General features: G+C 44.6%; 1 protein-coding gene across 5 annotated transcripts in view; it reads left to right on the forward strand.

Moving 5' to 3' along the window:
- The window catches only part of LOC122939628 (ATP-dependent translocase ABCB1-like), a 902,460-nt gene that overhangs the window by 22,719 nt on the left and 854,441 nt on the right, over positions 1 to 25,300 (forward strand). For 4 of the 5 annotated variants that reach the window (XM_044295741.1, XM_044295743.1, XM_044295745.1 and 1 more), the window contains exons 2-3: positions 2,167 to 2,249; positions 2,437 to 2,509. In XM_044295741.1, coding sequence (XP_044151676.1) covers positions 2,216 to 2,249; positions 2,437 to 2,509 — 107 coding nt within the window. In that variant the 5' untranslated portion in view covers positions 2,167 to 2,215. Of the gene's footprint in view, positions 1 to 2,166; positions 2,250 to 2,436; positions 2,510 to 25,300 lie in introns of those variants that run through there. The other variant, XM_044295744.1, reaches the window with a different exon arrangement.

Here is a 25,300-nt window from a genome sequence, read left to right on the forward strand (position 1 = left end):
GTTTTGGTACCATTCTTTATTCATGGCTGTTTTTTTGGGCAAAATTGTGAGTGAGCCCACTCCCTTGGATGAGAAGCAACCCCACACATGAATGGTCTCAGGATGCTTTACTGTTGGCATGACACAGGACTGATGGTAGCGCTCACCTTTTCTTCTCCGGACAAGCCTTTTTCCTGATGCCCCAAACAATCGGAAAGAGGCTTCATTGGAGAATATGACTTTGCACCAGTCCTCAGCAGTCCATTCACCATATTTTCTGCAGAAGATCAATCTGTCCCTGATGTTTTTTGGGGAGAGAAGTGGCTTCTTTGCTGCCCTTCTTGACACCAGGCCATCTTCCAAAAGTCTTCGCCTCACTGTGCGTGCAGATGCGCTCACACCTGCCTGCTGCCATTCCTGAGCAAGCTCTGCACTGGTGGCACTCCGATCCCGCAGCTGAATCCTCTTTAGGAGAAGATCCTGGCGCTTGCTGGACTTTCTTGGACGCCCTGAAGCCTTCTTAAAAAGAATTGAACCTCTTTCCTTGAAGTTCTTGATGATCCTATAAATTGTTGATTGAGGTGCAATCTTAGTAGCCACAATATCCTTGCCTGTGAAGCCATTTTTATGTAATGCAATGATGGCTGCACGCGTTTCTTTGCAGGTCACCATGGTTAACAATGGAAGAACAATGATTTCAAGCATCACCCTCCTTTTAACAGGTCAAGTCTTCCATTTTAACCCAATCAGCCTGACATAATGATGTCCAGCCTTGTGCTCGTCAACATTCTCACCTGAGTTAACAAGACGATTACTGAACTGATCTCAGCAGGTCCTTTAATGACAACAATGAAATGCAGTGGAAAGTTTTTTTTGGGATTAAGTTAATTTTCATGGCAAAGAAGGACTATGCAATTCATCTGATCACTCTTCATAACATTTTGGAGTCTATGCAAATGGCTATTATAAAAACTTAAGCAGCAACTTTTCCAATTTCCAATATTTATGTAATTCTCAAAACTTTTGGCCACGACTGTACAGTAGCAAAGGGCTTTAGTGCAATTCTTGTCTGGCACCAGCTGAGGAGTTATCATGGCAGATTGGATGGCTGCAGTTCTGCACTTAGTTGCTGGCCTAGTGGTATTCTGGTGACGGGTGTCTTTAGCCGTAATTCCTCACCTCACAGCAGTAGAAGTAGAAGTGCTGTCGCAGTTCACTCTGCTTGGGATCCCAAGTCTTTACATGAATCCTTTCCTCAGTTCTGGAGAGTGGGTGCTCTGAGTTGTTTCCTCACTCTATTGCAAGAGAGAGATGATCTGGGTCCTCCACTTCTTTACAGGGGAAACTATTCAGTTCTTAGGAGTTGGTGCTCTATAAGATGCTTCCTCACTCCCCCACTATCTGGACAGGACCCCTTTCATCCGTCCCTTCCCTAATTCTGACCATAGATTCCTGACCTACACTAGACTTCCCCCTTCCTGGCAGGAAGTTGGTGGCAACATTGCTGCACTTGAGAACCATATGTGCTTTACACTATATATGAGCGGCATGTGACAGTCTCTGGATCCTGTGCATATGAATGGGATTCCACAAGCCAATTTACTTGCTAATGCAAACTTTTGTGCAGTTATTCGTTCACACCACAAAAATTTATAAACCTCTGTGAATAAGTAGCATGCAATTGGATATCATGAGTTTTGCATTTATAAGCTGGTAGATAAGTCCAACCCACATTGTTCCCCTTAAATGGGGCAAATTGTTATGCAGTTCTTTGACATGTAAAATCGCACATCCGGGGCAGAGTTTTAGCCTTTATTCTAATAACTAATATGATTCTGTTGGGGTTTGCATGGCTTTGTGGTACTCGACCACACAGCAGCTCTATCACAATGACGACACAGCTGAGTGGTACTGGTCATACAGTAAGGCATGGTCACACAGTTATAGGATCCTAGTGATTTCTGAAAACTCTTGTTTACTTATAATGGGACTCAAGTTTCTGTAACAATTTTGTTTTTCATAATGGACAAAACAGTGCTAATATGGGTCAATAGAACCATGGTGCCAGTGTGGAGAAAGTCTTCTATTTTGATTCAGTACCATGTGAAGAAGTATAAAACATTCTTAAAATCTGTGTCTTGATTAACCTAAATGTAGTATATGAATTATTTGTCCTCTGTTTTGCAGTCATCTCAATTATTCCATGTTTTAAACCTGTTTGCATCAGTTCGATAAAATGGGCCAAAATCAAACAGCTGCTTCAAAAACTGGTACGTGTTCTGACTTGTTTCATAGTCATATACATTCCGAGTTTCTTGTCTTTTTGGGTAAATCTATTAATGATTGAACAGACAAATATAAAACATAGTCTTAGCAAATGTGCCACACTGTAACAATGTGTAACCTTGCTTTAAAATTCAAATGTGTTATCTAATTTCATGCATTTATCACCAACAGGAAAAGCTACTGAAGACAGCAGTTACGGTCTCCAGTATTATAGAAAGAGAATAATGAATGAAGATTCTGAAAGGTATAAAAAAATAAAAAATAAATGAAAAATTGTTTCATTATAGCAAAAGCAATCAATCCAGTAAAACTCAGTGGATCTCCTGAGACTTTTGGTTTCACAATGTCCATGGGTATTCAGTGCACAATAGAAGATACTGCAATACATCCAAGTTAGGAAGAAACAGCGAAGCACTTGCCTTAGGACAAATTCACCATCTTTTATCAGCTCCACATATCATGGGTATGACTAGATACACACAAACAGGCCAACGGCTGTTTAACTTCACCTTGAGAAAGCGTTGTGAAACGGCCATAGGCCATTTTGTGTGTGTCAAGTCATAACCGTGTTATGTACCCACTGTGTAACAAAAAAAAAAAAAAACTGATGAATTTGTCCTAAGGAGAGAGCTATGCTGCTTCTTCCTAACTTAGATTTATAGAAAAAGAAGTTATGCAATTTTAATAGCAGGGAAATTAAATGTAATACACTATATATACAGAAACATTACTGCCTTTCCTGTATCGTTTTAATGGTGGTAGGAGGATACAAGTTTGCAACATGTTTTATACTGTACTACAGAAATCTATTTTTGGACTCTACGTCGAAAAAAGTACAAAAGTATATTACGCAGTAGACGGAAATATTAACAGTAGAGTTGATCGAGCATGCTCAGCCGAACACCAGTTCGGCTCGAGCATCACGATGCTCGGCCGAATACCGTGTGAGCTCGAGCGCGATTTATATAAAGCACCCGATGACACGTGGTTCGGCTAAGTCTTAGGCCTCTTTCACACCGGCGTGTGCGGGCCGCAATGAATGAGCACAGTCCGTGAAGCAGCCCCAGCGGATCGCGGACCCATTCACTTGAATGGGTCCGCGATCCAGCCATTCTGCAAAAAGAGAACATTTCCTCTTTTTTTCGGAATGGAAGTACGGGACGAAACCCCACGGAAGCACTCCCTAGTGCTTCCGTAGGGTTCCGTTCTGTGCTTCCATTCGGCATCTCCGGATTTGCGGACCCATTGAAGTGAATAGGTCCGCATCCATGATGCGGAATGGCACCCGTGTATTGCGTATCCGCAAATGCGGTCCGCAATATGGCAACGGGGCTCACACGCCCGTGTGAAAAAGGCCTTATTCACGGAGAGATGTGCTGTAGAAGGGACAGATAGTGTAGGGAATTGAATTTTATTTTTTTGTTAGGCAGGGTATGTGTTAGAGACCCAAAAGTCCTATTAATGACTATTGTTGTGTCTGGCAGCAATATATATTTTTAGCGCAACCTGCCCTAAATAGCTTGCAATTGTTTGGCCACTGCAGACAACGACATTATCGGCGCTACATCTCCTGTGTAACGTGTGCGCAGCCTAAAAATATCTGTGACATCCAGTGTACTTTTTCCGTACACGGTGTCCACTGCGGACAGTTGCATTACATGCGCCACATGTCCTGTGTAACGTTTGCGCATTCTAAAAATATCTGTGACATCCAGTGTACTTTTTCAGTAGACGCTGCGGACAGTGACATTATCTGCGTTACATCTCCTGTTTAATGTGTGCGCATACTAAAAATATCTGACATCCAGTGTACTTTTTCCGTAGATGGTGTCCGCTGCGGACAGTGACATTACCTGGCTGCTACCAATTGCAAAGCTAACCGAGGGTTTAAATGCCGAGACCCCGCCCCCAAACTCAGAACCTGTTTCCCCTGAAGACGCCGAATCGCTCGGCGAAACATCTAGGGAGGCAGGTTTCAGATTTTAGGCAGGAAGGTTAGCTGGGGATCTTCAATAAATGCAAATAATCATATAGAGTACAGTTCAATCCCTCGGGGATGACATGAATCAACATGTGAATCACGCACAGTACCAGAGATCATATCCCGCAACTCACCTATTCCTGAGAGTTTTAACCTTTCGATCCCAAGAGGTTTATATGTCATTTTAGCATTTCTAATAAAGATTCCGTTTTAGATTGTCAGTGAGGTTTCAGAAACACACTTAGGTCCTAGAGACCACCTAATTTTCCTTTCTCTTCAATTAAGGGTCCATTCACACGTCCGTTTTTTCTTTCCTGATCTGTTCCGTTTTTTTCAGGAACAGATCAGGACCAGATCTGGACCCATTCATTTTCAATGGGTCCTGGAAAAAATCGGACAGCACAATGTGTGCTGTCCGTTTCCGTTGTTCCATTCCGCATGTCCGTTTAAATATAAAACATGTCCTATTCTTGTCCTGAAAAATCGGATCCTGGTACAATACAAAGTCAATGGATCCGCAAAAAACGGATGACATTCGGATGTCATTCCGTATGTCATCCGTTTTTTGCGGATTCCGTTCCTGGAAACACATAACAAATTTATAATTTTTTTTTTTTCAATTTTTTTTCAAAGAAATCCAAACAACTTTATTTGATTATTGAAATGTATACATGTTCCCGTTTTTTGCGGATCCGCAAAAAACGGATGACATACGGAAACATTTTCAGGAACAACGGATCCGCAAAAAACGGACCGTTTTTCAGGATGAAAAAAAACAGGACGTGTGAATGGACCCTAATAGCGTGGCAACCTCCTGTGGGATCCTATTGTTTGTTAATAGTATTATTACCTGTACTACATCTCCTGTATAACGTTTTTGCATCCCAAATTTCTGTGACCTTGAATGTAATTTTTTTCTTAGCCGCTGTTGACAGCAGCACCATTACCTATGGTACCTCTCCTGTATAATGTTTTAGCATCGCAAATATCTGATATTGACAAAAAAAAATCTTAGCTGCTGGTGACAGCAGCGACATTACCTGTGCTACATCTCCTGTATAATGTTTGCACATCCCAAATAGCTGTGACATTCTCTGTAATTTTTTATTAGCCGCTTGTGACAACAGCGACATTACCTGTGCTACATCTCCTGTATAACGTTTGCGCATCCCAAATATCAGTAAAATTTGGTTTAATTTATTTGTGCATACCCTTACAAAACCTGCACTACTGTACGTGTGACATACTTGCAAGCATATATACCATTTAATATGCAGAAGGCGAGCAGTAAGGGACGGGGAAGTGGCTATGCTGCTGATGGGGCACGCAGAGGCCGTGGCGAAACTGTGCCTGCTGCCAGAGCACAAGAAACACACTCATCCACGATACCTAGCTTCATGTCCCAGTTTGCAGGGCGGCACAGGACACCAGTGTCATACCAATGCGACCAGTTGGTCGGTTGGATTGCAGAAGATAATGCTTCCAGTCGGTTAAGCACCACCCTGTCTTCCACAAAATCCAGTCTCAGTAGCCAAGAGTCTCACGCTGATCCTCCTTCCTCCCACCATGGAGAGTCTTGGCAAACAAGTGATCCCACACTCTGATATTCAGAGGAGCTCTTTTCATCGCCTTCCTTGATTTAGGCCTCTCGCCAAGCCCGCTTGAAGAGGGACATGAGGAGATTGTGTGCACTGATGCCCAAACTCTTGAGCATCCACAGTCACAAGAGGATGATGGTGGGGAACGGCAATTAGTGTTCCACGAGGTGGATGATGATGATGAGACACGGTTGCCAATAAATCAACGGCAATTAGTGCCTCAAGAGGTTGATTATGAGGATGAGACACAGTTGTCAATAGGTCAACAAGTCAGGAGGATGACCAGAGTGAGGAAGTGGAAGAGTAGGTGTTGAACGATGAAATCACTGACCCAACCTTGAAAGGTGTCAAGCCGAGCCAGGACAGCAGTACAGAGGGGGAGGCATCCAGAGCACCACAACAGGCTGGAAGAGGCAGCGGGGTGTCAAAATGGAGAAGGCGGGCCACACCAAATGTGCCTGCAACTGTTCCCCGGAGCATCCCCTTGCAGCAATCTCCCTTTCCAAGGGGTAGGTGTTCCGCAGTCTGGTGCTTTTTGGAGGAAAGTGCGGACGATAAAAGAATTGTCATTTGCAACCTGTGCCATATGAAAATGAGCAGGAGCGTGAACACTAGCAACCTCACCGCCAGCATGATCCGCCACATGGCACTAAAGCACCGTGATAGGTGGGCCGAATGCCTGGGTCCACAATCGGTGTCTGTTGGTCACCACTGCTTCCTCTTCCCCTGTGTTACGTGCTGGCCAATACCCTGTCAAGACGCAGGCCCGGATGCCTCCCGCCCTGCACCTTCACAAGCACCATCAGCTAGCACATCCACTTCTGTGTCCCAGTGCAGCTTACAGATGTCCATACCCCAGGCCTTTGAATGAAAGCGCAAATACCAAGCCACCCACCCACAGGCCATAGCACTAAATGCACACCTTTTTCAAATTGCTGGCCCTGGAAATATTGCTATTTAGGCTTGTGGACACTGAGGCTTTCTGCAGCCTGATGGTGGCGGCGGTTCCTCGTTACGCAGTCCCCTGCTGCCACTAATTTTCCCAGTGTGCCATCCCAGCCTTACACCAGCGTGTGTCCTGTAACATCACCTGTGCCCTGACCAACGCAGTTATTGGGAAGGTCCACTTAACGACTGACACATGAACAAGTGCTTGTGGCCAGGGACGCTACATTCCCCTGACGGCACACTCTGTGAACGTTGTGGAGGCCGGGAACGAATAGTACCCTGGGGTGGCACAGGTGCTACCGATGTCAAGGATTGCGGGCCCTACTACCATCAGGATTTCCGCCACCACCTACATTAGTGGCTACAACCCTCCTCCACCTTCTCCTCCACTTCCACCTCTGAATTCTCATCTTGCAGCACCAGTCAGCCATCAGTCAGTAGCTGGAAGCAGTGTAGCACTGCAGTGGGGAACGGCAACAGGCCGTGCATAAACTAATATGTTTAGGTGACAAACAGCACAACACCACAGAGCTGTGGCAGGGTATAAGGGACCAGACTGAGCTGTGGCTCTTGCCACTCAACCTAGAACCAGGCATAGTTGTGTCTAATAATAGCTGTAACTTGGTGGCGGCTTTGGAGCTCGGCAAGCTCACACACATACCATGCCTAGCCCACGTGTTCAACTTCATGGTTTAGCGGTTTCTCAAAACCTACCCCAATTTGCCTGAGCTACTGGTGAATGTGCTCCGCCTGTGTGCCCATTTCCGCAAGTCATCAACAGCCTCCGTCGGGCTGGCAACGCTGCAGCAGTGCTTGCAATTGCCAGCTCACCGACTGCTGTGTGACATGAGCACGCGCTGGAACTACACATTCCACATGTTGGCCAGGCTTTGTGAGCAGCAGAGGGCAGTAGTGGAATAACAGCTGCAACATGGTCGTCGCCTTTCCAGTCAGCTTCCGCTCTATATAAGCGACGAGTGGGCATGGCATAATAACTGATAAGCGCATCCGACTGTCAAGTGAAAATGCTGACACGTTGTCTCTTATCAAAAATGAACAAAGCCTGGATTGCCCCTGACTTCTCTACTCCACCAGAGGAAAGCAGCTAAACATAAAGGCACTTTAAATGTGGCTTTTATGGTGTATTGAATACACTGTATTCCCATGAACCCCTTCCACCACAAAATAGGGTATATGGTTCAATCTTCCTTTTCTCGTCCTCCTCTTCCTCCATCATATCAACCTGCTTATTGGGCTGCCATTGCTCCTAATGTTTTAGAGAGTCAGCTTACCAGCAGACCCTCAACCATAATTTTTTCGATGGTCAGCTCAGCAGCAGGGGGAATATCACATTACAAGTATGGTTTTTATAGTATAGAAATCTCTTTTTTGACCCAGCATTGTGTGATGCAGATTGCACAGTAGAAACAAATATTACCAGCATTGCATGCATCGTTATATTTGTGGTATGGGGAAATAATTGCATTACAAGTTTGTAACATGTCTTTCATATGGCAGAATCTTTGTTTTTAGAGAAATATTACCGGCACCAATTCTGCTTTATTCCCAAAGTAAATTGCCAATAGCAGAGTGCAGTGTGTTTATAGAAAGAGAAGGATATTTAATTGCACCGATGTTTTTAAATTACAGAGAGCACACTTACAATTTTGCTATAACTGTTCCATAATTTGTGTGGCTGTGTACCAACCAAACCTATGACTTTTAATTTAGGAAAATTATAAATTTTTAATAGGTCTCATAATAACATGTCTGGAAAATGGAATAATGTAAAATGAAAGACCCATGCCTCATCATCCGAGAGTCAGAATGTGTTAATAGTGGTGGCAGAAGGGGATTAGCAATGTGTAGCACCAGCCATTAGTAGTAGGGGCCAGTAGTAATGGCACTTGTAGCCACAGTGGTGGCAGTAGGGGCAGTGGTAGCAACAGTGGTAGTTGAAGCAAATACAGAGCAGTGAATCGGGAGGGGGCCACAGAGCTTATGACAACTTAGTTAGTCTGCTAAAAGTGGTAGGGAGGTAGTGGACTATGATGATGGTGTGTTGGACAGGAACTGGGAGCCGGATAGGGGTGCTGAGGAAGAGACATCAGAGGAGAAAGGTAGCCGCCGCTGTGGCAATAAAGAAAAGAGGCAATGTATGGCCAAAATCTCCAAAAGAACTGTCAAGGCCAGATCTGTTTTATATTGTGGTCAGCTCTGGAACATGTGATGCTGCTGATACTGTGGGTGCAGACTCAAAAAGAACCAGACCAATAACAAGCTTGGCTGCCACTAGCTCTGTGTTATCAACTCCTGTACGCCATTTTTTTTTCTCCAAGGTCAGCGCACAAAACGGTGTGCAAGATCTACATGATTAAAATAAGCTGTGGGTGTTCAAACACAAACATAAGTATCAGGGCTCTATTGCAGCACATGAGGTGGCATCAGATCCTGTAATAAAATAGAACGCTCCAGCATTTCCAATCAGAACAAGTCTGGCTTTCTCTTGGTCTTCTTTATGGCATCCAGCTCGCATACCCAAGCAATACATGGTCGTTGTCATCATCACATTCTTCTTCTCCTACTCAGACACCTCCTTTTCCTCCACTCTATCATGAGACATCCATAATGGAATGTGTGGCCATGAGAAAACTATTCTTGACCAGCAATTAGCTTGTATACAACCCCATCTGGCCACCTTGCTGGTGGTGCAGTTACTGCCATACCACTTAGTTGTGGTAATGGTTGCACCTTCAACAAAAATTCAGCTGTATGATGTTGATACTTCTGCCCAGCTGTCCCATTTTTTTTTAAATTAACCCCTTAAGGACTCTGCCTTATTTCACCTTACGGACTTGGCCATTTTTTGCAAATCTGACCAGTGTCACTGTAAGTGCTGATAACTTTAAAACGCTTTGACTTATCTAGGCCATTCTGAGACTGCTTTTTCATCACATATTGTACTTCATGACACTGGTAAAATGAAGTAAAAAAAATATCATTTATTTATAAAAAACAAAACAAATTTACAATTTTTTTTTTAAAATACCAAATTTACAAGTTTCAATTTCTCTACTTCTATAATACATAGTTATACCTACAAAAATAGTTATTACTTTACATTCCCCATATGTCTACTTCATGTTTGGATCATTTTGGGAATGATATTTTATTTTTTGGGGATGTTACAAGGCTTAGAAGTTTAGAAGCAAATCTTTAAATTTTCAAAAACCCAATTTTTAGGGACAGTTCAGGTCTGAAGTCACTTTGCGAGGCTTACATAATAGAAACCACCCAAAAATGACCCCATTCTATAAACTACCCCTCAAGGTAATCAAAATTGATTTTACAAATGTCAGTTAACCCTTTAGGTGTTCCACAAGAATTAATGGAAAATAGAGATACAAATTTCACTTTTTGGGCAGATTTTCAATTTAATTTTTTTCCCAGTTACAAAGCAAGGGTTAACAACCAAACTCAATATTTATGGCCCCTGATTCTGTAGTTTACAGAAACACCACATATGTGGTCGTAAACTACTGTACGGGCACACGGCAGGGCGCAGAAGGAAAGGAATGCAATACGGTTTTTGGAAGACAGATTTTGCTGGACTGTTTTTTTGACACCATGTCCCATTTGAAGCCCCCTTGATGCACCCCTAGAGTAGAAACTCCAAAAAAGTGGCCCCATTTTAGAAACTATGGGATAGGGTGGTAGTATTGTTGGTACTAGTTTAGGGTACATATGATTTTTGGTTGCTCTATATTACACTTTTTGTGAGGCAAGATAACAAGAAATAGCTGTTTTTGCACAGTTTTTATTTTTTGTTATTTACAACATTCATCTGACAAGTTAGATCATGTGATATTTTTATAGACCAGGTTGTCACAGACGCTGCGATACCGAATAAATAAACCAAAAAATGGTTTATTTAGCACAGAGTATATTATTATTATTATTATTTTTTTTTTATGCTGTTCATCTGAGGGGTTAGGTCATGTGATATGTTTATAGATTTATTTGGTAAAATTTTTTTTTTTACTTTTTTTTTTGTCCCACTTTGGGATTTGAACTTTTGGGGGTCTAATCCTTTACAATGCATTCCAATACTTCTGTATTGGAATGCATTGGCTATATGAGTAATACTGTGTGTATTACTCATACAGCTTCCGGCCTGTGAGAGCCAGGGGGCTGGATCTCACAGGCTCGTCACCGGAAGGCAGCCCGATGCCTTCCTTAGACATCGCGCTGCCTTCCATGCCATTGGGTCCCCCCACAGCCGCATCGGGACCCAATGGCACCACCGCCGCCGCACCAGGGAAAGGCCGCAAACCGCAGGTCTGAATTGACCTGCGGTTTGCGGCGATCGCTGATACGGGGGGGTCACATGACCCCCCCGGCGTTGTGACAGGATGCCCGCTGAATGATTTCAGCAGGCATCCTGTCACAATTAACCCCCGCTGCGCTGCAATCTACTTTTAAACTTAGGACGTACCGGTACGTCCTGAGTCCTTGAGTACTCGGGAAACAGGGCGTACCGGTACACCCTAAGTCTCTAAGGGGTTAAAATTGCAATGCTCACTGTATGGCAAAGTGCCAGGTTTTAGAAGGTCTGAAAGATTATCTGCACATTAGTGATCTGACAGCCTCTTTTGGTTTCACTTTGTGTGTTCCTTGTATGTCCACACCTCCTGTTTAGGTGTGGATTATGTGACCTTTACCTCCCCATATTTAGTCTGACTTTTCCCATCACTCCTTGCTCTCGATAGCTTTATTTGGTTTTGGAAGAGCTGGAGTGTGGTTCTTGTTGAAGTCCTGATCGTCCATCATTCTTAGAAGTTAAGTGTTTTGCTTGCTGTGTTTTGTATTCACCCCCCCCCCCCTCTTGTTGTTTACTAGGCCTCAGCAAGACGCTGGTTCCTTCACCAGGGAAGGAGCGGCATTCGAGGGACACCAGGGTTTTCTAGGTTCCTGTGTAAGGGCATCTCTACCATCAAGAGGTGCCCATACGGATAGGAGTTGGGGCCAGGAGCAGGGTTTTATAGGTGGTGACCCTTATCCTTCCCTAGCGGTGAGGCCTAGTGTCTTTTCCCGTCCTTCTTGTTGTCTTTTGGTGTTCTCCCCTACTACATCCGTGACAGGTGCAGGACTAGCTGTTACAGGCAGGGTCATTACATGTGTCTCATTTCCCACTAGGTCAATGTTTTTTTGCAGCAGTCATGAGTCAGCACCCTAGCAACAAGGCCATGTTCTATTGACACCTCCACATTTCTGTCGACCTGACTCCCATTTACAGCAGACTGCGGTGCAGCTTTTAAATCAGCAGCATGGTTTGGGGTAGATTTTGTTGCTACAGATTTACATGTGGATGTACTCTTGCCTATTCTTTTTCCAGGACTTAAAGAGGACCTGTCACCACAAACTGCAAAGCAATCTGAACGATAGAGCTGGAGAATCCGAGCAGATTAATATATATATTTTTATAGTATAAGATCGGCTTCTTGGCTTCTCTTGCTGATATTGCTTTCAGATTGCATTGCATTTTCTAGTGACAAGTGCTCTTTAAATGGGTATTCCAGTTATAACAAGTTATCCCCTGTTCGCAGTATAGGGGATTGGTGGGGATCCTACTGCTGGGACCCCAACCAATAACATAAACAGAGGCCCAGTTCCCTGTGGAGCCCCACTGAAATAGACTCAGAAGCTGGCTTGAAAAGCGCGCCCCCACTCCATTCATTTCTGTGGGACCACTGGAGATAGGCCTGTGTACCTGTGGTGGGTTCAGCAATGACAGACTTCAGGTGTTAAAAGTCCAAACAACTTTTATTTTTCCAAGCATCAAAGGACCTCTAAGTTCATTAGTCACTGTTAAGCATCCATATGGACTTGACATAAACCAAAATAAATCACCTTACCTATCTGGGCGCTTAATAGAGATGAGCGAATTTTTCAAAAATTCTATTTGGACAGTTTGCCAAATTTCCCAAAAAGATTTGATTCGATCCAAGTTTATTCGTGATGAATCGCATTAAACATCTATTTCCTGACTGCAGAGAGCCTGTATATTGGTGTAAAACACATTGCATTGCAGAAACATGCCTAGGGTGTCCACTGTGTTAGTGTTACAGTATTGTGAGTCAGTATGACACGCAGATGACAGACGTCACTCTTACAATCACTTCACACTTCACTTATTTGGTCAGTTACAAGGCCAAAACTGACCAAATAACTCAAGTGTGAATTCAGCCTTACAGGTCAATGTTAGTGCCAGGTATGAAGAACCATGCAGTGGCCCAAGATTCTACTATAGAGTGAAAGAACGCATTCCTTTTACACCGTCGTCAGCTCATTCATAGATTTCTACAGAACCTGTTCAGTTACACACTAAGACACTAATACATGCTGACTGCCTGCTACTGCTGCCTCTGTAAACCTGTACACCATTAGTTTGTTCCGAACAGGTAGGCCCCTACGTAGCAGGCGGTCTAACCCGGGCACGTTTGGCTACAGATCTCACACTGCTCTCACCCTGCTGGCTCAGCCGCTGCCTCACGCGCAAGCTGCCACCCTCTTCTCCTGATGATGATGAAACCCCCTCTTCACCCGGCTCCCACGTGCGATCGGCTACATCATCATCATCCACTATTGTCTGCACGTCACTGATGTCACCCTCACTAGTCTCAGGGCCACGTGCCTGACCACTCCCAACACCAGCTCCCACGTTATTTTCATCATCGCTACTTGCCCGCCTACTGGAGGAAGAAGCGGATCTCTCCTCCTCACCTGTCTGTTGGACATACTGTACTGTAACATTAACTGCAAGGGCAAAAGAGCAATAGTGTCAGGCCACAATTTTGCACCAACTCTGCAACTACTGATTGACACATCGAAGTAAGTGTGAAAAAATGTGAACATCCAAAAATGTGTAGTATCAGGCCGCAGTTTCACCCCAACTCCTGAACTTCTGATTGACGCATCGAATTAAGTGTAAAATAATTTGAACACCCTAAAATATGTAGTATCAAAACAGGTTTGGATCAAAAACACAGAGTAGGTGCAGATCTTTACATTACATCTTATCACTACTGGTTTTGGCTTACAAAAATAATAGTAATAACTAGGGTTGATCACGAATATTCGAATTGCGAATTTTAATTGTGAATATCGGCACTTCGAGAATTCGCGAATATTTAGAATATCTCTAAATATATTCGTAATCGCGAATATTCCAATTTTTTTCTTTTTTTAATTCCAGTTCATGCTAATTTTATGCAAATTTTTGCAATAAAAAAAATAATGCCTGGAGATCACAAATTTGCGAATTCTCGATTATATGGCGAATATTTGCGAAAAATCGCAAATTTGAATATTGCCTCTGCCGCTCATCACTAGCAATAACTGACCAAGTCACTGAAGTGTGAACTCACCCTAAAGTCTGTAGTTTCATGCCGATTGATGCATTGAATTACTTGTAAGGGATCGCCTCTTATTCGGGGGTCATTCTCACAATGATCTTCATAACCACTGGGTTTCAGGTCCAAACAGTGCAATTTATTTTACACTCTTAATACACAACATGGCATAAAACAAAAGCCTGCCCGTCTGGGCTCTACCTAAACATAATAAACATTGTATCCCTAACTCAGCTATACGATAGCGTTCCCACATGGAACCAGGTGTGGCTTATCCAAGACATACAGTCCACCAGCCCTCAGGCTGTAACAAATGCAGTACCTTTGGAGGGGGTTGTGGTCTAGCAGTCCTCCCGACTCTGACCTTTCAATGCTTGTTCCCGGGTGTCGCTGAGTCCCCCAAAGTCCAGGCTATTGCATAGCCTCGTGGCCCCTCAGCCTTGCCTAGCTGAGACCACACTGACAGAGCCTCACCAGGCCCCTGTCTGCACACTCTCCAGAGTGAGACCCAACCAGGATCCAGTAGCAGGATCAAATAGGATCCCTGGACATGAGCATGCCCTAAGTCCCGGACTGGAACCTGGGGAAACAACACCTCAATGTTCACATTGCCACATACTGTAAATGTAAAATAATTTGACCACCCTAAAAGTGTGTAGAAATATGTTCTGCTTCAGCCAATGGATGGATGTACTTATATATATGAACTGAATACACCACAAAACTGTTTGTATCAGACTGCACTTTCATCCCAGAAGCAAGGATGGATGGATTGATAGATGTACATTACAGACCAAAAGTTTGGACACACCTTCTCATTCAAAGAGTTTTCTTTATTTTCATGACTATGAAAATTGTAGATTCACACTGAAGGCATCAAAACTATGAATTAACACATGTGGAATTATATACATAACAAAAAAGTGTGAAACAACTGAAAATATGTCATATTCTTCAAAGTAGCCACCTTTTGCTTTGATTACTGCTTTGCACACTCTTGGCATTCTCTTGATGAGCTTCAAGAGGTAGTCACCTGAAATAGTTTTCACTTCACAGGTGTGCCCTGTCAGGTTTAATAAGTGGGATTTCTTGCCTTATAAATGGGGTTGGGACCATCAGTTGCGTTGTGGAGAAGTCAGGTGGATACACAGCTGATAGTCCTACTGAATAGATTGTTAGAATTTGTATTATGGCAAGAAAAAAAGCAGCTAAGTAAAGAAAAACGAGTGGCCATCATTACTTTAAGAAATGAAGGTCAGTCAGTCCGAAAAATTGGGAAAACTTTGAAAGTGTCCCCAAGTGCAGTCACAAAAACCATCAAGCGCTACAAAAAAACTGGCTCACATGCGGACCGCCCCAGGAAAGGAAGACCAAGAGTCACCTCTGCTGCGGAGGATAAGTTCATCCAATTCACCAGTCTCAGAAATCGCAGGTTAACAGCAGCTCAGATTAGAGACCAGGTCAATGCCACACAGAGTTCTAGCAGCAGACACATCTCATAACAACTGTTAAGAGGAGACTGTGAATCAGGCCTTTATGGTAGAATATCTGCTAGGAAACCACTGCTTAGGACAGGCAACAAGCAGGAGAGACTTGTTTGGGCTAAAGAACACAAGGAATGGACATTAGACCAGTGGAAATCTGTGCTTTGGTCTGAGTCCAAATTTGAGATTTTTGGTTCCAACCACCGTGTCTTTGTCCGACGAAGAAAAGGTGAACGGATGGACTCTACATGCCTGGTTCCCACCGTGAAGCATGGAGGAGGAGGTGTGGGGGTGCTTTGCTGGTGACACTGTTGGGGATTTATTCAAAATTGAAGGCATACTGAACCAGCATGGCTACCACAGCATCTTGCAGCGGCATGCTATTCCATCCATATTCCAATTAATAGTTTTAATGCCTTCAGTGTGAATCTACAATTTTCATAGTCATGAAAATAAAGAAAACTCTTTGAATGAGAAGGTGTGTCCAAACTTTTGGTCTGTACTGTACTTACTGTATATATAAACCTAAATACACCCCAAAACTGGTTGTATCAGACTGCACTTTCACTACAGAATCAAGGATGTATGAAAGTACTTATATATAAGCTAAACACACCCCAAAACTGTTTTGTATCAGAAGATAATTTCCCCACAGAATCAAGGAGGAATGGATGTACTTATATATCAACTACATATACCCCAAAACTGTTTGTATCGGACTAAAGAAACAACCTAAAATCTGTAGTATTAGAACGCTTTGTAACCCCAATTAGTGCAGCAAGGTGTAATAGTAATCACTCTTATTACTCAGGCTTTACACTCTCTTATTGGTCTCTGCTCTTTCCCTACAGTATGGATAATTCCTCCCTATCCTTTCCCTACAGTATGAATAATCTTTCCCTGGACTGCTCAATAGATTTTTTGATGAATAAATTGTTTCCTAAACACTGTCCCTAGAGCCTGTCACGCCTGCACTAACCTCACTGTAAAATGGCGGAGACCGAGCAAGCTGAGGCTTTTTATAGGGCTGTGACATCACTGGCTGGCTAGCTCCTGATTGGCTGGCTGGCTTTATGCATGGCATTGTGGGTGATCCCTTGTTACCGGGGTTCTTACTTCCTTGTTCTAACATGTGCAGCAGCCATTTTAGAAAAATATTTGATTCATTACCACTAGGGATGAGCGAACTCGAACTGTATAGTTCGGGTTCGTACCGAATTTTGGGGTGTCCGTGACACGGACCCGAACCCGGACATTTTCGTAAAAGTCCGGGTTCGGGTTCGGTGTTCGTCGCTTTCTTCGCGCTTTTGTGACGCTTTCTTGGCGCTTTTTGAAAGGCTGCAAAGCAGCCAATCAACAAGCGTCATACTACTTGCCCCAAGAGGCCATCACAGCCATGCCTACTATTGGCATGGCTGTGATTGGCCAGAGCACCATGTGACCCAGCCTCTATTTAAGCTGGAGTCACATAGCGCCGCCCGTCACTCTGCTCTGATTAGCGTAGGGAGAGGTTGCGGCTGCGACAGTAGGGCGAGATTAGGCAGATTAACTCCTCCAAAGGACTTGATTAACTGATCGATCTGGAGCTGTGGATCATTGAGCTGCTGATCCTCAATTGCTCACTGTTTTTAGGCTGCCCAGACCGTTTGTCAGTCACATTTTTCTGGGGTGATCGGCGGCCATTTTGTGTCTTGTGGTGCGCCAGCACAAGCTGCGACCAAGTGCATTTAACCCTCAATGGTGTGGTTGTTTTTTGGCTAAAGCCTACATCAGGGTGAAGCTGTCACACCAAGTGCATTTAACCAGCAATAGTCTGTTCATTTTTTGGCCATATACAAAATCAGGGGCAAGCTGCGCCTGTCACCAAGTGCATTTAACCCTCAATGGTGTGGTTGTTTTTTGGCTAAAGCCTACATCAGGGTGAAGCTGTCACACCAAGTGCATTTAACCAGCAATAGTCTGTTCATTTTTTGGCCATTTACTAAATCAGGGGCAAGCTGCGCCTGTCACCAAGTGCATTTAACCCTCAATGGTGTGGTTGTTTTTTGGCTAAAGCCTACATCAGGGTGAAGCTGTCACACCAAGTGCATTTAACCAGCAATAGTCTGTTTATTTTTTGGCCATATCCCAGTCTAATTCTGTCACTAAATCCATACCGGTCACCCAGCGCCTAAATACTAGGCCTCAAATTTATATCCCGCTAAATCTGTCCTTAGTGCTGTAGCTGGGCGAGTTATTTAGTGTCCGTTCAAGCACATTTCTTGTTCTGGGTTGAAATACAATTCCCAATTTAGCAATTTCATAATTTAGTGGTTTCTGCTATATCAGAGCTATTTGAAATCTATCCCTAAAAGGGTATATAATATTCAAGGTGCACATTGGGTCATTCAGAATAACTTCACACACACCCGCTACTGTGTATTTCCAAGTCTAATTCTGGCACTAAACCCATACCTGTCACCCAGCGCCTAAATACTAGGCCTCAAATTTATATCCAGCTAAATCTGTCCCTAGTGCTGTAGCTGGGCGAGTTATTTAGTGTCCGTTCAAGCACATTTCTTGTTCTGGGTTGAAATACAATTCCCAATTTAGCAATTTCATAATTTAGTGGTTTCTGCTATATCAGAGCTATTTGAAATCTATCCCTAAAAGGGTATATAATATTCAAGGTGCACATTGGGTCATTCAGAATAACTTCACACACACCCGCTACTGTGTATTTCCAAGTCTAATTCTGGCACTAAACCCATACCTGTCACCCAGCGCCTAAATACTAGGCCTCAAATTTATATCCCGCTAAATCTGTCCTTAGTGCTGTAGCTGGGCGAGTTATTTAGTGTCCGTTCAAGCACATTTCTTGTTCTGGGTTGAAATACAATTCCCAATTTAGCAATTTCATAATTTAGTGGTTTCTGCTATATCAGAGCTATTTGAAATCTATCCCTAAAAGGGTATATAATATTCAAGGTGCACATTGGGTCATTCAGAATAACTTCACACACACCCGCTACTGTGTATTTCCAAGTCTAATTCTGGCACTAAACCCATACCTGTCACCCAGCGCCTAAATACTAGGCCTCAAATTTATATCCCGCTAAATCTGTCCTTAGTGCTGTAGCTGGGCGAGTTATTTAGTGTCCGTTCAAGCACATTTCTTGTTCTGGGTTGAAATACAATTCCCAATTTAGCAATTTCATAATTTAGTGGTTTCTGCTATATCAGAGCTATTTGAAATCTATCCCTAAAAGGGTATATAATATTCAAGGTGCACATTGGGTCATTCAGAATAACTTCACACACACCCGCTACTGTGTATTTCCAAGTCTAATTCTGGCACTAAACCCATACCTGTCACCCAGCGCCTAAATACTAGGCCTCAAATTTATATCCCGCTAAATCTGTCCTTAGTGCTGTAGCTGGGCGAGTTATTTAGTGTCCGTTCAAGCACATTTCTTGTTCTGGGTTGAAATACAATTCCCAATTTAGCAATTTCATAATTTAGTGGTTTCTGCTATATCAGAGCTATTTGAAATCTATCCCTAAAAGGGTATATAATATTCAAGGTGCACATTGGGTCATTCAGAATAACTTCACACACACCCGCTACTGTGTATTTCCAAGTCTAATTCTGGCACTAAACCCATACCTGTCACCCAGCGCCTAAATACTAGGCCTCAAATTTATATCCAGCTAAATCTGTCCCTAGTGCTGTAGCTGGGCGAGTTATTTAGTGTCCGTTCAAGCACATTTCTTGTTCTGGGTTGAAATACAATTCCCAATTTAGCAATTTCATAATTTAGTGGTTTCTGCTATATCAGAGCTATTTGAAATCTATCCCTAAAAGGGTATATAATATTCAAGGTGCACATTGGGTCATTCAGAATAACTTCACACACACCCGCTACTGTGTATTTCCAAGTCTAATTCTGGCACTAAACCCATACCTGTCACCCAGCGCCTAAATACTAGGCCTCAAATTTATATCCCGCTAAATCTGTCCTTAGTGCTGTAGCTGGGCGAGTTATTTAGTGTCCGTTCAAGCACATTTCTTGTTCTGGGTTGAAATACAATTCCCAATTTAGCAATTTCATAATTTAGTGGTTTCTGCTATATCAGAGCTATTTGAAATCTATCCCTAAAAGGGTATATAATATTCAAGGTGCACATTGGGTCATTCAGAATAACTTCACACACACCCGCTACTGTGTATTTCCAAGTCTAATTCTGGCACTAAACCCATACCTGTCACCCAGCGCCTAAATACTAGGCCTCAAATTTATATCCCGCTAAATCTGTCCTTAGTGCTGTAGCTGGGCGAGTTATTTAGTGTCCGTTCAAGCACATTTCTTGTTCTGGGTTGAAATACAATTCCCAATTTAGCAATTTCATAATTTAGTGGTTTCTGCTATATCAGAGCTATTTGAAATCTATCCCTAAAAGGGTATATAATATTCAAGGTGCACATTGGGTCATTCAGAATAACTTCACACACACCCGCTACTGTGTATTTCCAAGTCTAATTCTGGCACTAAACCCATACCTGTCACCCAGCGCCTAAATACTAGGCCTCAAATTTATATCCAGCTAAATCTGTCCCTAGTGCTGTAGCTGGGCGAGTTATTTAGTGTCCGTTCAAGCACATTTCTTGTTCTGGGTTGAAATACAATTCCCAATTTAGCAATTTCATAATTTAGTGGTTTCTGCTATATCAGAGCTATTTGAAATCTATCCCTAAAAGGGTATATAATATTCAAGGTGCACATTGGGTCATTCAGAATAACTTCACACACACCCGCTACTGTGTATTTCCAAGTCTAATTCTGGCACTAAACCCATACCTGTCACCCAGCGCCTAAATACTAGGCCTCAAATTTATATCCCGCTAAATCTGTCCTTAGTGCTGTAGCTGGGCGAGTTATTTAGTGTCCGTTCAAGCACATTTCTTGTTCTGGGTTGAAATACAATTCCCAATTTAGCAATTTCATAATTTAGTGGTTTCTGCTATATCAGAGCTATTTGAAATCTATCCCTAAAAGGGTATATAATATTCAAGGTGCACATTGGGTCATTCAGAATAACTTCACACACACCCGCTACTGTGTATTTCCAAGTCTAATTCTGGCACTAAACCCATACCTGTCACCCAGCGCCTAAATACTAGGCCTCAAATTTATATCCCGCTAAATCTGTCCCTAGTGCTGTAGCTGGGCGAGTTATTTAGTGTCCGTTCAAGCACATTTCTTGTTCTGGGTTGAAATACAATTCCCAATTTAGCAATTTCATAATTTAGTGGTTTCTGCTATATCAGAGCTATTTGAAATCTATCCCTAAAAGGGTATATAATATTCAAGGTGCACATAGGGTCATTCAGAATAACTTCACACACCCGCTACTGTGCATTTCCAAATCTAATTCTGTCACTAAACCCATACCTGTCACCCAGCGCCTAAATACTAGGCCTCAAATTTATATCCCGCTAAATCTGTCCCTAGTGCTGTAGCTGGGCGAGTTATTTAGTGTCCGTTCAAGCACATTTCTTGTTCTGGGTTGAAATACAATTCCCAATTTAGCAATTTCATAATTTAGTGGTTTCTGCTATATCAGAGCTATTTGAAATCTATCCCTAAAAGGGTATATAATATTCAAGGTGCACATAGGGTCATTCAGAATAACTTCACACACCCGCTACTGTGCATTTCCAAATCTAATTCTGTCACTAAACCCATACCTGTCACCCAGCGCCTAAATACTAGGCCTCAAATTTATATCCCGCTAAATCTCTCGTTACCGCTGTCCTGTTGTGGCTGGGAAAGTTATTTAGTGTCCGTCAAAGCACATTTTTTGTTCTGGGTTGAAATACAATTCCCAATTTAGCAATTTCATAATTTAGTCGTTTCTGCTATATCAGAGCTATTTGAAATCTATCCCTAAAAGGGTAGATCATATTGAAGGTGCACATAGGGTCATTCAGAATAACTTCACACACACGCTTCTGTGCATTTCCAAGTCTAATTCTGTCACTAAATCCATACCGGTCACCCAGCGCCTAAATACTAGGCCTCAAATTTATATCCCGCTGAATTTGAATACAATACATTGGGCCAAATAATATATTTGTTGTTGTGGTGAACCATAACAATGAGAAAAACATCTAGTAAGGGACGCGGACGTGGACATGGTCGTGGTGGTGTTAGTGGACCCTCTGGTGCTGGGAGAGGACGTGGCCGTTCTGCCACATCCACACGTCCTAGTGTACCAACTACCTCAGGTCCCAGTAGCCGCCAGAATTTACAGCGATATATGGTGGGGCCCAATGCCGTTCTAAGGATGGTAAGGCCTGAGCAGGTACAGGCATTAGTCAATTGGGTGGCCGACAGTGGATCCAGCACGTTCACATTATCTCCCACCCAGTCTTCTGCAGAAAGCGCACAGATGGCGCCTGAAAACCAACCCCATCAGTCTGTCACATCACCCCCATGCATACCAGGGAAACTGTCTCAGCCTCAAGTTATGCAGCAGTCTCTTATGCTGTTTGAAGACTCCGCTGGCAGGGTTTCCCAAGGGCATCCACCTAGCCCTTCCCCAGCGGTGAAAGACATAGAATGCACTGACGCACAACCACTTATGTTTCCTGATGATGAGGACATGGGAATACCACCTCAGCATGTCTCTGATGATGACGAAACACAGGTGCCAACTGCTGCGTCTTTCTGCAGTGTGCAGACTGAACAGGAGGTCAGGGATCAAGACTGGGTGGAAGACGATGCAGGGGACGATGAGGTCCTAGACCCCACATGGAATGAAGGTCGTGCCACTGACTTTCACAGTTCGGAGGAAGAGGCAGTGGTGAGACCGAGCCAACAGCGTAGCAAAAGAGGGAGCAGTGGGCAAAAGCAGAACACCCGCCGCCAAGAGACTCCGCCTGCTACTGACCGCCGCCATCTGGGACCGAGCACCCCAAAGGCAGCTTCAAGGAGTTCCCTGGCATGGCACTTCTTCAAACAATGTGCTGACGACAAGACCCGAGTGGTTTGCACGCTGTGCCATCAGAGCCTGAAGCGAGGCATTAACGTTCTGAACCTGAGCACAACCTGCATGACCAGGCACCTGCATGCAAAGCATGAACTGCAGTGGAGTAAACACCTTAAAACCAAGGAAGTCACTCAGGCTCCCCCTGCTACCTCTTCTGCTGCTGCCGCCTCGGCCTATTCTGCTGCTGCCGCCTCGGCCTCTTCCTCCGCCTCTGGAGGAACGTTGGCACCTGCCGCCCAGCAAACAGGGGATGTACCACCAACACCACCACCACCACCTCCGTCACCAAGCGTCTCAACCATGTCACACGCCAGCGTTCAGCTCTCCATCTCACAAACATTTGATAGAAAGCGTAAATTCCCACCTAGCCACCCTCGATCCCTGGCCCTGAATGCCAGCATTTCTAAACTACTGGCCTATGAAATGCTGTCATTTAGGCTGGTGGACACAGACAGCTTCAAACAGCTCATGTCGCTTGCTGTCCCACAGTATGTTGTTCCCAGCCGGCACTACTTCTCCAAGAGAGCCGTGCCTTCCCTGCACAACCAAGTATCCGATAAAATCAAGTGTGCACTGCGCAACGCCATCTGTGGCAAGGTCCACCTAACCACAGATACGTGGACCAGTAAGCACGGCCAGGGACGCTATATCTCCCTAACTGCACACTGGGTAAATGTAGTGGCAGCTGGGCCCCAGGCGGAGAGCTGTTTGGCGCACGTCCTTCCGCCGCCAAGGATCGCAGGGCAACATTCTTTGCCTCCTGTTGCCACCTCCTCCTTCTCGGCTTCCTCCTCCTCTTCTTCCACCTGCTCATCCAGTCAGCCACACACCTTCACCACCAACTTCAGCACAGCCCGGGGTAAACGTCAGCAGGCCATTCTGAAACTCATATGTTTGGGGGACAGGCCCCACACCGCACAGGAGTTGTGGCGGGGTATAGAACAACAGACCGACGAGTGGTTGCTGCCGGTGAGCCTCAAGCCCGGCCTGGTGGTGTGTGATAATGGGCGAAATCTCGTTGCAGCTCTGGGACTAGCCAATTTGACGCACATCCCTTGCTTGGCGCATGTGCTGAATTTGGTGGTGCAGAAGTTCATTCACAACTACCCTGACATGTCAGAGCTGCTGCATAAAGTGCGGGCCGTCTGTTCGCGCTTCCGGCGTTCACATCCTGCTGCTGCTCGCCTGTCTGTGCTACAGCGTAACTTCGGCCTTCCCGCTCACCGCCTCATATGCGACGTGCCCACCAGGTGGAACTCCACCTTGCACATGCTGGACAGACTGTGCGAGCAGCAGCAGGCCATAGTGGAGTTTCAGCTGCAGCACGCACGGGTCAGTCGCACTACAGAACAGCACCACTTCACCACCAATGACTGGGCCTCCATGCGAGACCTGTGTGCCCTGTTGCGCTGTTTCGAGTACTCCACCAACATGGCCAGTGGCGATGACACCGTTATCAGCGTTACAATACCACTTCTATGTCTCCTTGAGAAAACACTTAGGGCGATGATGGAAGAGGAGGTGGCCCAGGAGGAGGAGGAGGAGGAGGAGGAAGAGGGGTCATTTTTAGCACTTTCAGGCCAGTCTCTTCGAAGTGACTCAGAGGGAGGTTTTTGGCAACAGCAGAGGCCAGGTACAAATGTGGCCAGCCAGGGCCCACTACTGGAGGACGAGGAGGACGAGGATGAGGAGGAGGTGGAGGAGGATGAGGATGAAGCATGGTCACAGCGGGGTGGCACCCAACGCAGCTCGGGTCCATCACTGGTGCGTGGCTGGGGGGAAAGGCAGGACGATGACGATACGCCTCCCACAGAGGACAGCTTGTCCTTACCCCTGGGCAGCCTGGCACACATGAGCGACTACATGCTGCAGTGCCTGCGCAACGACAGCAGAGTTGCCCACATTTTAACCTGTGCGGACTACTGGGTTGCCACCCTGCTGGATCCACGCTACAAAGACAATGTGCCCACCTTACTTCCTGCACTGGAGCGTGATAGGAAGATGCGCGAGTACAAGCGCACGTTGGTAGACGCGCTACTGAGAGCATTCCCAAATGTCACAGGGGAACAAGTGGAAGCCCAAGGCCAAGGCAGAGGAGGAGCAAGAGGTCGCCAAGGCAGCTGTGTCACGGCCAGCTCCTCTGAGGGCAGGGTTAGCATGGCAGAGATGTGGAAAACTTTTGTCAACACGCCACAGCTAACTGCACCACCACCTGATACGCAACGTGTTAGCAGGAGGCAACATTTCACTAACATGGTGGAACAGTACGTGTGCACACCCCTCCACGTACTGACTGATGGTTCGGCCCCATTCAACTTCTGGGTCTCTAAATTGTCCACGTGGCCAGAGCTAGCCTTTTATGCCTTGGAGGTGCTGGCCTGCCCGGCAGCCAGCGTTTTGTCTGAACGTGTATTCAGCACGGCAGGGGGCGTCATTACAGACAAACGCAGCCGCCTGTCTACAGCCAATGTGGACAAGCTGACGTTCATAAAAATGAACCAGGCATGGATCCCACAGGACCTGTCCGTCCCTTGTCCAGATTAGACATTAACTACCTCCCCATAACCATATATTATTGGA

The sequence above is a fragment of the Bufo gargarizans genome, chromosome 5 (assembly GCF_014858855.1).
Source record: "Bufo gargarizans isolate SCDJY-AF-19 chromosome 5, ASM1485885v1, whole genome shotgun sequence".
In the NCBI taxonomy this organism is placed as follows: Eukaryota; Metazoa; Chordata; class Amphibia; order Anura; family Bufonidae; genus Bufo; species Bufo gargarizans.